The sequence below is a fragment of the Ambystoma mexicanum genome, chromosome 5p, assembly GCF_040938575.1.
Source record: "Ambystoma mexicanum isolate Mex_15411 chromosome 5p, UKY_AmexF1_1, whole genome shotgun sequence".
Classification (NCBI taxonomy): Eukaryota; Metazoa; Chordata; class Amphibia; order Caudata; family Ambystomatidae; genus Ambystoma; species Ambystoma mexicanum.
Genome location: NC_090930.1, coordinates 949,798,097 through 949,812,911, shown reverse-complemented (window position 1 = coordinate 949,812,911; position 14,815 = coordinate 949,798,097). Strand labels below are relative to the sequence as shown.

Genomic DNA, 14,815 nt, shown 5'->3' with positions numbered 1-14,815 from the left:
GCATTTTGGTGAACTGACGTCCCTGAGCAGGATCCTGCCTTAGAACCAACCTGCCGGTTGCCATCAAACAGACTGGAAACCACCTCCTCTCACAAAGGAAACTGAAGACATTCCTAGTCAAGAAACCAATGTACGTAACTCCATGGAGCTTTCTTCACTGGACTACTTTCATGCGCAATATGGCCTCTGTAATTCTCTTGACGCCATTTTCATGCGTCCCATATGTTGTCTCCCATGTTTTTTTTGCACTTGCGATGCACTAGTTCTTCTCCCACTCCTTCACCCTTTTACATTTAACTGATCTGAGTGTTCTCAAATGGTTGTGAAAGATCAGATTCCCCCCTCCTTTTCCCTCATACTCAAGGCGCTACGAAACGGTTCTGGCTGCGGTTGGAACCTTATAAAATACCAAGAAATATATAAATAAAAAATCAAGACAACAGCCATGTTATAGCGTGACAGTGTATATTTTATGTGTGGCACCAACAATTTAATATATTACAACTTACTGCGTTTTCCAAACAGGCGAAGAAAGCAACCTTTATAACTGAGCATTCCACTCCAGCAATACAGAACATGTTTATTCCCATCTGCACATAGACACAATCATTTTCTCCTTTAAATGCACAAATCAAAACGTTATTGGTAGTGCGATTTTTACATTTCACCATACAGTAATATAATTCCAGTTGGTCGATATCCCTCTCTTTGATTAAGCTAAGGCAAATAAAGAAAACGTTGTCCTGATATGTACAATTTAACTACTACAGTAGTTAATATACAAAGTATGACCTTATAAATACTGGCAACACAATGCAGCATTCTCTGCGCACTGTCCCGTGGCCTGCCGCTGAATGGCAGCATCAGTGAGAATGTAGGCATCACCTATCACCTCCTAGGTTATGGCAGGTCACTGGGGGTCCAAGTCTACGTACCTACGGCAGCCACTGTGTAACCTTAACAAACTAAATAGGGGAGTAACAGGAGTAATGCCAACAGTGGTGGTTCGGTAGCCGAGGGCTGCCTGCGAGTCAGTGTTTGGATCTGTGCTGAATGCCGTCTGCTGCGAAGCTACTTTAGAGATGTCAGCCTGTGGTGCCAACCCATGGTTAACTGCTGTTGTGTAAAGATGATCCTTGGGGCACTTACCCCACCATGGCATGGCGATGACGTGTTAGCGACACTTGGATGCTGTGGAAGGAGCTCACCCACTGCATGACGCGGCAACCCAACAATGGATTAGTGGGGGTGGGGGATGTGTGATAAGCCAACATTTCTACTGTGTTACCGGTAGTAAAAGGATTCAGCACTACAGTATCCGCTACTCCTTTATGAAGCCTGGTCAATCATCTGGCAAAAAGCTATTGCCACCGTGAGAACAACAATACCATTGAGGAGAAGCCGTGGTGTTTCAAACGTCTCCACTGTCCTTCTTCCGAATTATGGAGTATGAGCATGCTTGACCTAATGTTTAATTAATTATCAGTTGTAAAAGACAATTCCTTAACACATACATGGTATACTGTTGACACAAGTCTCATGTCAACAGAGTTCTTGATGCATCCGGGTACCTTACTGTTCGTTTTATAAATGGGAATGCGAAGCACTGTGTGCATTATGTTGAATACATGGAGACCGCAGGCTACAACAAAAAGCCTCCCTGCACAAGATATACAAATGACAACAACTGAGAACAATGGCTTAATGTGTAAAAGGACCTGCCTTTGGTGTTGGTTGATACCTGTGAGGGAGATCATAAAATGACACCAGCCAGTCCAATTACAGTGCAAGAAACGACGTATTTAACTGATGTAGGTGCCAGTGCAATGCTCAAAAGTAAGAATATGAGATACCGTAAAATGGCAGCACAAATGGTGGCGCGAAACATCACTGTCTGTACAATAGTTCCTATTCTTCCAAGTGACCCAATATCTACAGAATGCTGATATGCCATGTACTATTTAACATTATAGCGCATCAATGTCCTAGGCTATGGCCCCTAGAGAGTCATACATTAAATCAATAACAGAACACGTTGCCACTGCGTAGAGCAGCAGTTCTATGTTACGCGCCATTTTGAAAGGCAAGCAGTCTTCCGTGATGTCACTTCCGGTCTTTTGCTCCTCTACAAAGACTCATCAGAGCAAAGTGAAAGTCACTGTGGTTCAGTAATACTGCATGGCTCTAATGCTGCCGTATACTTCATATCCACGAGGCTGTTTCCTTTACACGGATCTGATCAATGTTCACCATATTCAGAGCATTCTACACCTATCTTCCACACCAATAGTATATACCACATTCTCCCCAACTTTACAACTTTAGCAAAACCTCGCGTTTTCTCTACACAAACCCAGGTAGTGTTTTTCAGAGAATCCCATTAATTTCCCATTGCAATAACATGTTAAAAAAAATAACTAATTGAAAAACAAACCATATTAAGGAAAGGGAAAGAAATAGGCGTGAACAGGAAATTCGCATACAGTAAATCTGCTTTGTTTCTACTGGAATGACAATGCCAACAAAAGGGTGAACATGCTTGGAATGTTATTACATGAAATCGCTTTCCGGAATGTATGTCGTCGGTTATGTGCGAAATACAGTACTTGGGTTTTTCGCTTTGAGTGGCAGTCCGCTCTCTCTGTCTTTTTCCTGTTTCGTGTGTCCATTTCCTGTGGCACTTCCAGCATTGCATCGTCATTAACATAAAACGAATGAGGGCGTTGAACAGACTTGGTAGTGGAATAGCCACAGTAGTACGCCACTTTAGGCTCCTCCTGGTGGACAATGACTTAGGAGACGCCTTGGCTTACATGGTTGCCTGATCATCACGGTACGTGCGGTGGCGTAACATGGTTCCCTGCGGAACCAGCGGTGCATGGGAGAAGGGCTGGCGCAGCGTTCAACCACGCCCCCAAGCTCAGCCCAATGGCTTGGCAAGCCCCCAGGCGAAGGGAATCACAGTGTGCCCCCTCACCACATTTTCACGAGGTCCTGGGATTTAGCATCATACTGCACACCATCTAGTGTGGCTTGGTTTCTGGAAACCCTGGGGGGCGAACCAGTGGAGTGTTCCCCCCCCGCACCCCTGCACATCTTCCAACACATGATTTTACCAGGCCCAGCTTGAATTCTGCTTTTCAGAGAAATGCAAAATATGCTCGCATTTTCACACAGGAAGGCAATTAAGTGTACGCGCAGAGCCTTGCTGTGTTAATATTTTTTATGAACCTGCCAACAAGCATATTTTACTGGCAACTTTTTAAAATTTATTGAGCGGCGAAACACATTTTCCTTGGCACACAAGCTGCGCGTAAAGCAATATTTTCCCCTTTCTGCCTAATGCAGGAACACAGAAAATTACAAAAAAAAACATTTGGCGAGTAGACAAGACAATAATGCATGCTCCGTCAGTTCCGCGCTTCTTGAGTGATGGTCTTGGGTATCGGGGATTCGTTTATCCAATTACTTGTTCTTATAAAGTGTTCAGCGAAGGAGAAACCTGTAATAAGGCAAGGCACAAGATGCAATCAGGATATGAGTTCAGGTCCACCTGCTCACAGCATACGTACTACTGGTGTAATTGTCTATGCCGAAAGTACACAATATTACATAGCAGGGGACGTGCTCGTGTTTTTTGACGCACGTCCTGAGTGCCCCATTCTTGCCAAGTACTAACTGTACCTGGAAGCTGCCTCCACTTCCGAAGACTCGGCCCCTTGAGTGCGTCAACGAATTAATGGAACAAAATAATAACATTTGGTCTGTTTTGTCTATTCACGATTCATTAAGCGAGCCTGATAACACACATGGTGCAATATTGCTCACAAATGTGTAATATAAATATATACTAAATTTAAAGCCCCATACTCATGTATATGGACGGATCAAAGGCCATAAAGCATTAGGAAATTAAGGACTTGACAGGCATGGAGCACAGCCTGTGAGGAACCCATTTTGATATCCTCCAAACTGGCTGCTTTCTGCTTCAAATCCAGCAGAACAACCAAATAAAGGACTTACCTGAAACTCTAGGGCCAGTGATAATTCATTTAGAGCCTCTGCAGGTTTCAAGGAATACGCTACACTAATGGAAGGAGCGGGGGTGGGGAGGGAGGGATACAAGGGGGGGGCTCAGCTTAATAAAAATCCAGTATTTCTGGGCTCATTACTACTTTTGTATAAGTATTGGTATCTGCTATCCTCCAGAGCGCAATCGCATTGTAAAATCAGTATGATATGATATTTTATTTATATCGCACTTGTACACAAGTGTTTCAGAGCGTGACAAGGCAAGGGGAACAGGGGAGAACAAAACAGCGATCTTACTAGGCCCAGTGACTGAGAACGCGCAAGTGCATGGGAAAGGGGAAAAGTGCATGGAAGGGGGGAGAAGTGTAAAGTGCGGAGAAGAGGAGAAACAGATAAATAATGAATAAATATTAAAGTGCAGGAGGGTGGCAGGGTGAGCAGGTACCTGGGCCCAGAGGACAGAGGGTGGCCAGGTGCATGGTGCCAAGAGAGCAGTTCAGCAGCAGAGATGGAGAGCGAAAGCGGAAGCAAACAGGAAGGTCTTAAGGTGCTTCCAGAACCGGCGATGGTTCTCCTCAAGTTTCAGAGTGGCAGGGAGGCAGTTCCAAACGGATGCCCCAGCCGAAGACAGAAAACTACCCCCAGCTCGTTTCAGTACAGTATACTGAGTGTTCAACGACCCCCTGAAGCACACATGCTGCCTCACCTGCCCACCCAAAGGTCTGCACCCATACATTTAAAGAAAACTCCACGTTATATTGTTCTTCCACCCCTGGGGGCTGATCATTCAGGGCAGAACTTTACAGTAAGTAGGACCTTTTCTCTGAGATGATTTTGTGTTACATATAAATGGGGCCCAGTGGACCTATGTGCAGAGACAATAAAAAAAATAAACAAGGGTGATTCTTGCAGGTGCCCCTTCACCCACCTGACTGTTGAACTCTTCCAGCGTGAAGCATCACAGTTAATGCTCCCATTGAAGGTACTCTTTCAGGGTGTTTGTTGGGAGCACAGCACACTACTTTAGTGCAGGATGGTGATGCGGTGGCAGCGCCAACGGCGGACATCTTGCAGGTGTGCATTTTCCATGTACTGCCCCTTTGTCCAGTTCGTGGGAGTTATGTGCGAGGTCACCATAGGTTGCTAGGTTAGCAGACAGGTATGCAGGGTTGGTATATTTGTGCGTGATTGGTGCCCCATGTTTAGGGTTGTGTGGTTAGGGGTCTAGGGCAGTATTTTTACTATGGTATTGACATTGTGAGTCATTTTTCACCCCATTTACTTTGTTTGGTTATGGGTCTATATACTGAGCACAGATGCATCCTCGGGGTGTGGTTAATCATAGCCCCTGTTTAGTCTTGTCATAGTTATATACTTCCTTCATAGGCAAAGTGTGGGGGTGGTGTTAAGCTTTCCCCGCATTTTAGATTTAGTGAATGCATTTCATGTGCAATGTGGTGGCCTCTAAATCACAAATCAGCAACGTTGTATGTCATGCATTTCATGGACCTCACTGTATCCGGATAATTACAGGTGCATTCAGGTTTGCAGACCACAGGAACACATGTACATGCTTACAATTTGTTATCGTTGTAGGTTGGTTAGTCATGGCTCTAAATACAGCCGTTAGTCACTGGATTCATTTATGTTCAGGTTACTGTTGGACAATTTAAGTTTATGTGACATTCAGCGAAGCACTACTTGCCGGATGGTGGCTCTCAAGTGTCTGACTGGTCTAGTGTCTGGCGGTAAGGGTCTGTGCCTTTTTTTTCCATGCGAGGTATATGAGCATCCGGTGATGCTGCGTAGTTGATACGCGCCGGTGACTCGTGTGGCTCAGGATTTCCGGTGACGTGGGTGTTTGTGTCCATGGTTGCATGAAGTCTTCTCTATTTGGGCTGCATTTGCTTTATGGATCTGAGTTGGGGTACTTTTCATTAGGACTGTCTGTCTGTTATGTGGGGTTGCCCTCGGTCCCAGGAGTATGGTGTGTTATCACGCAGTGAAGGTGGTTGCACTGTTATTTTCTCTTTGATAGATAGTGGAAGGCTTTTTACACCAGCATGTCTTGCATCATCCCCGAGGTTAGTTGCAACACCACACAGAGATTTGTTTTGGTAGTTGGCCATATGGCTGTCTAGGTCAGCATTCCCGGGCTCTGCATGCATGAACGGTTGCATTCTACCACGCACTTGGAGTGGTGCCCTGTGCTTCACTGCTAGCAATGTCCCTGAATGCTTGAAGTGCACTTCTGCAAAGTGTTGCATCCGAGTTTGGTCAAAGCCTGTGTTGCCCATGATTGATATGTTTGTGTGCATGAGGCACGGCTACTGGGTTGAATGTTGTGTGGAATGAAGACATGGTGTTTGAATTCTATTCTTTGTCTATAAGGAATGTTGTGACTCGGTGGAACGTCTGTATTGACCTGCTGCCCTTTTATGAATGTTGGAAGAATGCTGGTGAATGTCTATGAGTGACAGCTCAGGATAATGTTGATGAATGCTTGCTGTATGAATGATCTGAAAGTGCCAGATAGGGGCCTACGCCTGAGTGCATGAGAATGGCCGATGGGTGGTCTCTTGTATATTGATCAGGAGTAACTGAAATCTGTACATTATGTAAATAAAGCTACTTGGACATTTCCAACCAAGAGCCTCACAGCCTCTGGAATACCATCAATCCCCTTGAAATGACTGCCGAATGCAGGAGAGTGTTAGGTGCCTGGGAAGGCTGAGAAAGAAAAGGAAGATAACCCAGGTATTCATCACACCCGGTGGAACGGTGTGGGATTTGGGAGGAGATACAAGCATGTGGCGAAGCAAAAGGGGCTCAGAGTATGGGACAGAGGAGGTTAGCCAGAAGTGGGGAATGGGTGCTAGCAAGATGCTTCCTAGATAACTTGTACAAGAGTCCCTCACCCACTCAGGAAACTTGGGGAAAACCTTGTGGCTTGAGCTTGGTGAACCCTAGCCTCATTCCCATTGTCCTGCAGATTTTGAAGCGGACATCAGACACTCCCTAGAAATGGACCCTACCATAAGGTGAAAAAGGAGAATAGATCTACTGCTGAACATTTGGGAAAGAAGTGCGGGGGGCACCCAAGACCCAGACTGGGAGTGACAAACCCTCTCTGCCAGGATTCCTGGAAGGGAACCTGCACTCTTAAGACCACTGAAATCCAGGTACTGTTTGGAACCGAGGAGAGGCCATTTTGCGAGTTTGTGCTTGGTTATTGCCCTTTTTTTGTATGTTGTTCAAAATAAACCTCGTTGAAGTGTTACATTTGGGTCTGTGCATTTCATTGATTCCTCACTCTGTTTTGTGAGATATCTGCCCCCATACAGTCACTCTACTTCTTTCATGTCAACTGTTCCTTTAGATAACATTGGCACCTGAAGACAAATTAAGCATATCAAGTGTTTAGAACCAAAGTGTTTCAGATACTGTCAGGAGCGAGATACATGTATTCACCCAAACGCTATCTGCCTCATCAATTCTGCAAGACTGGCTGGTCAGCCCAGTGATACCCCACATTGTAATGTGAGAGATTTCTGAAGTCCGAAAGTAGCGATGATTGCAGAAATTTGGCACAAATGACAAGCTAACAGCTGGGTGAAAATATATAGCAGAAATGGCCTCAGAAAAGCCACCATGATTCATAAAACAATATGGCACATTTATGGGCAATATCATGTGAACCGAGATGCGGCACAACTGCAATTGATGCCAGCTCGGCTAACAGCTCCGCAAAGTGCGCAGGGATATGCTGGCCATTTTCGAAATAAACCTGCTGCGCACTAGGGGGGGACATGTTATAATATTCCAGCAACTGTACATATGCTTGGTGCGGGAGAAGGGTAGGGGGTAAGTGTGAACCCTCGGGTCAGCTTTGAGCTACTTGCCTCATCTCCCACGGATGGTGAAGGTGCAACAACCCCCAGTAAAGGTGTTAATACCTCTCCTCCTGTTTACCTTAGTATAAAGTGTCCCTCAACAAGCCACCCCAATGATGTTCCCCCTTCGTCCTGGCCAATTCCATGTAGTACACAATCTCGATTTCAAACAGATTTGCCCCTCTTGTGGTAGATGACAAACCAACATCTGTCCATATATCCCCCAAGAGGAAAGAGCAATCTGTTTTGGAAAAGTTTGGATTCATGACTCACATTGAAAGCAGTGCTTATTATGTGCAGTTTAAGGATTGCAAGATTCCCATTCTGCTGTGACTGGGTTTTTTTTTCTCGAAATGCTATTTCTGACTTTTTGGACTAGTGCCTCATTGCATTTCAGCTCTTTCAAGATGGCCGCACCGCCTGGCCTTGTCTGTGTTGCTTGCCTGGCTCCCACCTCCCATTGGTTGCCCTGACTGTTATTAGCCAATGAGAGCAACCGGGAGGCGGGACCCGGCCCTGATCACTGAAGGCCCACAACGAAGGCCACTGTCTGCTCCCTGTCCGCTACTGTGTGGTATTTTCTTGCCATTCCATGACTTGATTCTCTGGAAGGTGCGCCGCCACTCTACCTTGAAATCTTGACTTCGATATCACTCCTCCATAACTATGGGTACATTCCCTACTCTGGTCATGCATCTACCCTCTTTTGCCTCTGCCTCCTTCTCTACCTGTCCCCCATGTTTGCACTTTTGATTACACTGCATGTTCACACCAACCTCTAAATTCTGTAACTGGGCTTTTTCTAACTTGGCTGTGTTTTCTTTTCATGCTTGAGCCACTTGAATTTCGCTGTGTTTTTCATGCATTGAGCTACTTTGAATTTAGCTGTGTTTTTCGTGTATTGAGCTACTTTGAATTTAGCTGTGTTTCATGCATTGGGCTACTTTGAATTTAGATGTGTTTTTCGTTCATTGAGCTACTTTGAATTTAGCTGTGTTTTCCATGCATTGAGCTACTTTGAATTTAGCTGTGTTTCATGCATTGATCTTAGTGCAATCATCTTTATTGCCCATCCTTACCCCTTCTCTCTCTTTCCTTTCTCTAATCCCTCCCCCATGTTGCCTGTTTGCCTGCCTGTTGTATCTTGCCCCCCCTGTGTTATGCTTGAGATGTTTGCCTACTTCAATCCCTCTTCTCGCTGTCCCCACCTTTCTCCCTCCCCTTCACTGTATCTTTAGCACTTACGCTATTCAGAAATGTCACCTTAACTGTATGACAGCTGCTTGTTTGTCTCCCCCTCACTCATTTGTTTTCTCCTCCCTCTCCCCCTCCAGCACTATCTGAAAAATCGTCAGGCCTAGTACGATAGTCGCTTGTTTTGTTCTTCTCCTTCTCCCTTACTCCAACCCCCAACTTCCCCCACCTCTTGTTAAATTCCAGCATTACCTCAATTGCCGTCAGGCATAGTAATGTAGCCGCTTGTCTGTCTCATTCTCCTTAAAACACCCCTCCCCTCCTTATCATTGTCAAAAGCACTTGCACTATCTGAAATGTCTCCAGGCTGATTACGATAGTAAATTTCACATTCTGATTGTATCAAGGACTTGTAAGAATGTCATTGTATTCTCCCTTGTTCCCTCCCTGCCTTGAAGCTCTTTGAAACACATTGTGTATAGGTGCTATATAAATAAACAATCAATCAATCCCCCTGGCTCCACAAACAAATCCACATAATTCACCTATGGTACGCCCTTTGGGTGCAGCTAGTATGGGGCCAAATGGGTGCACATGTAATGCTATATTGGTTGAATTGGAAGGCCTGAAGACATTATTTTTTTATTTAATTGATGTGTGGGGGAAGCGGCCAATGAACACAGAGCTAGTCCATCGTCCTGTTTGAGATAAGGTGGTCATCGCATTTAAGGGGGCAGAGGTAGTTAAAACTTTCAATGCAAGTACAAACACGGCTGGATTGGGCGCTTACACTGGTAGCATGGGGATTTGTTCCAGTGTTCCTGGCCTCTGCCTCGCTTTGGCCCACGGGGTTCTAGTAACTTAGTTCCACCACCTTTCTGCTCAAGTGCTTTACAGCTTGTAACATCACCACTCATTTCGATTCCTGCATTGACAGGTGGCTCACCCAGGGAGAGCTGATCTTTTGGCCAGTAATGTAAACCAGGGGGGCAGCAGACCTGTTCAGGGATCTATTTTTGCCAGCGCTCCTATGGGGTATTCTGGCCTTATGGGTAGGGAGCATCATACCCTGCTTGCGCACTTGGCTCTGGGCCGTAGGATAGGCTCTGCGCGTGGGTGAGGGCCGTGTGGTGGTGGGTTTCTCTTCCTGCACAAAGTGCCGAGATTGGCAGCTAACCAACTAGAAACCAGGGAAGCTCTCATTAACAAGTGCACTCATTGGTTCTGTTCTGTGTGGGGGTGTAATTCCGTTATACAGGAAGACATTCTAGGCTGCATTCCCCAGGGAATCTAGGGAAAAGAGAGTGGCCCAAGGACTTTTGTCCATTGATTTTAGATCTTACCCACCGGCTAACTGCTCAAGAGAAATGAGAGCTAACCCTCCATGCAGGGACGGTCATGCACCTTTGTCAGGCCTTCCGTGCCCTGCATTGTTTGATGCAATTCAGTCCCATTGGGGGCAAGTAGAGCGGTTATTCCTGCCCACTCCGCTGCATATGGAATCGTGTATGGATTCTGTTGAGTGACTAGGCTCTACTTCCCCATTTCCCATTTTACCAGTTGTGGCAGAGTTGCCTGCGGTAGGGGGTGAGGGGAGACATGGCGTCTTGGAGCATAGAAGGGCTGGCTAAGAATTCGAAAAACAGCAAATGGGTGACCTTCATAAGGACATTTGGTATTATTTGTTTACAGGAGACGTGGGTGGGCCCTTGCGGATTACCACTTGCAAGCGTACAACACGTTCCACATTGCAGGTAAGCATCGAGCAAGAGGTAGACTTTGGATGTACCCATCACTTGGGCTACTGGTTGGGAGGTTCTCCAGGAACTACATTATAGTGACAACACTGCAAGGGGTGAGGCTCAGACCCTTAATCTTTTTAATATCTAGAATCGTCCCTGTTGTAAACCTGATAGTTGCACCATCAAACTCCAAAACACAGAGTAGAGGTGGCCAGGGCGAAATTACGGCCTAAACCTTGTATTATTTTAGCAGGGGACTTCACCATGCAGCTATGGCCATTGCGTCCCCTTGAGCATGCACTGGATGACGAGGTGCATTGTGGGATATTGCAACTTTGATCGCAGATTGCCCACAGCATACACACAAGCTTGCATTCAGCATCAGTCGTCTGCTGATTAATCTGGAGCTCAGGGCAGCTAATGGCAGATTGCAAAGTGCTCAGCCAGCCAGGAGTACATTCTCTAGTGAACTTAAATCTTCCCACATTGATTATTTATTTATGAATATAAGAGATTGGCCCATGTTAGTATATATGCGGGCCGACTCCCGTTCTGACTGCGATCACAGACCTCTTTGTTTAAGTAGTGTCCTAAACAAGAAAGCTTGCTTTCTACTTAGTTAGTGGTCCCCCTATTCTTAATATTGTTGTCTCAAGGCATGCCAGGAAAAAGATGAAATGGCAAACAATAGTGCAGGACAACCTTGTCATTTATGAGAAAGTGCTGCCATAGATAGGTCCGGTGGCCATTAAACACTGCAAATTCGCAAGGGCTCCATCTACTCGCACCGATTCCTGGTACGACAGGCAGTGCCGTAAAGCTAAGAGTGGTATTATTGATATGATCAAGAACAGAGCACAGTGTGATACCCTTGCTCTGCAATTAAGAAGGGCTCATTAGAAAAACGTGGTCAAATCCAAAAAGAGCGATTTCGACAACGATGCCTGGTAGGGATTGCTGGAGGCAGTGAGTAGTAAAGATACTGCTGAGTTCTGGAGGAAGGTTTCTAGGGTCAGGGAAGATGAGAGTGCATAGTTGGTTTGCTGCATTTCTGAAAATGAATGGGTTGTACATTTTTCTAATGTATATATCACGTACGAAGGCACTGATATTCCCGACATGGTAAAATCATGCCCACAGGGTCAAGGTGTTTCTCCACCCCTGAGTTTTATCCTGCCGGAGATAAAGAAAGCGATAGATCAGCAGAAATCAGGAAAGGCCCCTAGCACTGATATGGTCCCCATGGACCTATTTAAAAAAGCCCCTGATATTCAGGCAGCTGTTCTTTAAAATCATTTATTTAATGCAATTATCAAGCAGGCCATGACACCGGTATCCTGGACCAGAGCTATCATCGTCACCTATAAAAAAAGGGGGATGGGACGGTCCTGGGAATTACAGGCCTATTTCACTCCTGGATGCCTTTGGCAAACTTTTTGCCAGGGCTTTCTTGGTTCATCTGGAATAATGGGCCAGTGGCCAGAATATCATCAGTCGCCTGTAGGCCATATTTCAATCGGGCTTGAGCACCACAGATCCGGCCTTCAGGCTTTGTTTGTTGGTCCAAAGGTATTTCCAAATAAAGGAAATACGCTTATATGCCTTATTGATAGACTTGAAATATGCTTTTGAGGCTGTTCCCAAGGCTAAGTTGTGGAGATTCCTACACAAGCTTGTCATCCCTCCACAGCTTTTACGAGGGATCCATGGTTGATATAATGGTAACACTGCAATAGTGAGGTGGTATCATACGGCTAAAATTTCCATTGAACAAGGGGTGCGCCAACGGTGCGTCCTCGCAACAACCTTATTCTGCCTGTTTATTAATAATATCATACTAAGACTCATAGCTCTCAATCAGATGCACCCAAATTAGGCGGTATAAAATCCTGCTTTTATTATATGCTGATGACACAGTGTTGCTCTCAACGACCCCTGTTGCCCTCCGCCAGCAAGCTGAAGCGCTTCTTGATTCCCCCAATCACTGGGAGCTAATTATCAACTGTGACAAGACTTAGCCAATGGTCTTTCATAAGCCTGGGCAGAGAGGGCCCACCAGACTGTGGCTTCCGATCGATGGGCATGCCATTGAGCAGGTGGACTCCTTTGTGTACCTGGGCATTAAGTGCTCTGGTAACTGCAGCTGGGCCAGCCAGGTAGACAAGGCTATGTTCTCCCTGGAGAGACAGAGTAACGCCATTTTGAAATTCAGCCAAAAGCATAGTTATGGCGTGTTTTATGCTGTCCTGAAGCTTTGCAACCAAAAAGCTAGAGCCGCCGCCCGTTTCAGTGCTGAATTATGAGGTCATTCATCCACAACCAAATTGCTGTCGGTTGGAAATGGTTTCCTAAGAAAGGGTTGTGCCTTCCGACGTCAACCCCGAATGTGTCTCTATGCCTGGAACTTAACCAGTATCCCATATCGTGTGCAGTTGCTATTGCCTCACAATAGGTATTGGTTACGTTTATGGGCTTCACCCCATCTCAGTAAATATAGAGGGTATGGCGGATGTACTGTCTTGTAGTGGCAGCCAGGACTTGAAATGGTGTTGCCATGGCTGCGCTATGTTGCAGGACCTCTACCTTACCGAGCTTTAGCGAAACCCGCAGCAAATGGCAGGTTTGAGCAGGCAGAGATGGATAGCCTGATGCCAGCCTCCTCCATGTTCATCCTCGCCACAGAGTACTGGTCCCTTTAAGTTGGACTTTTATTATGAAGAGTACTTGGATTTTGTAACACCTAGGTATCTTCGTGAACTTTGTATAACACACCGACTAGGTACACGGCTACTGCAAGATCGGATGTTGGTGTGCAAGAAGAGCACTAAAGATCTGTGCCCCCCTGTGTTCCTTGCACAGGGAACATTTAGCACACTGTGCCCCTTTTATAGCCATGTTAGGTCTCGCTTTCCTAAGCCCCTGCTGACAGCGTCTGCAGTTCGAACTATTAGGGAGGCACTGGTCTTCTGCAAATCTACAGCCAATAGGGCGACGATTTGTGCTGTATTATCATACATATATGGGCCATGAGTCGTACTGGTAACCCTTGGGCATGGCTATGGGATGCATTACTAGTAATCCCCGCTATCACTTTATGCGCAAGATACCCAGCTTGCCAGGGAATTCTTGGCACAGTATAGCCATTTCAGACATTGTGTACTTTTTCCTATTAAGTTTGGTCACAACATGTGATTTTTGCATATATCCTGTTAGCTGGAACATTGGTGTTTTGTTTTATGTTTTAATGAATTTGTGCAGTTTTAACATTATATGAGGTTTTAAGTGCGGGTGAATATTTTCAACAGGCATTGATGAATAGCTTGTTTATCTTATGATCGGCATGCAGGTGATGCGTTATTATTGCTGTTTTGTATATTATTGCTGGTATAATTGTGCTGCTTTTTGAAAGCCTGTGTGGCATGCATGTTTCAATGATGCTGGTTTTATAAATTATGGATGTACATTTATGGCTTTGCCGAAATAAAGAAATACAATACAATGATGGCATATTTATTGCACTTTACAATGAGTTGTAATCACCTAGTTTATGGTACATAGACTCTTTATCACTAATTAAGCATTTTCTGAATAGTGCTGCCTTTTTCCAATTCATGCAGCTTTTCAGTGAAAGCAGACCAAACTCATATCTTTTGATTTCCATGGGTATACATTTTGGCATATAGAACAAGACATTTCTCCAAACAATTGCTTCTATAATTTTTAAATATGATGTTAATGCTTTCGGAAGAAACTCAAAACCATAAGAGAGTCGTGGAACTACTTTCCTACAATAGAATTCCCTACATGCATACATCGAGTATCGCGCGTATTTCCTCTCAATGACTCTCAGTTGTTTGGAAGCGTCGATTGCCTTAAGCCTTAAACAATTTTTAATGAAGGTATTGGTCAAGGAACATGAAAATGAATACCCTAGATATTTCAGAGTATTTAGCG

The 14,815-nt window shown here is 45.2% G+C and overlaps 1 protein-coding gene across 5 annotated transcripts in view; it reads right to left on the bottom strand.

Moving 5' to 3' along the window:
• Positions 1-448: 448 nt before the first annotated feature.
• The window catches only part of COBL (cordon-bleu WH2 repeat protein), a 1,669,181-nt gene continuing 1,654,814 nt past the window's right edge, over positions 449-14,815 (bottom strand). For all 5 annotated transcript variants that reach the window (XM_069613403.1, XM_069613401.1, XM_069613405.1 and 2 more), the window contains one exon: positions 449-3,502. In XM_069613403.1, coding sequence (XP_069469504.1) covers positions 3,476-3,502 — 27 coding nt within the window. In that variant the 3' untranslated portion in view covers positions 449-3,475. The remainder of the gene's footprint in view (positions 3,503-14,815) is intronic.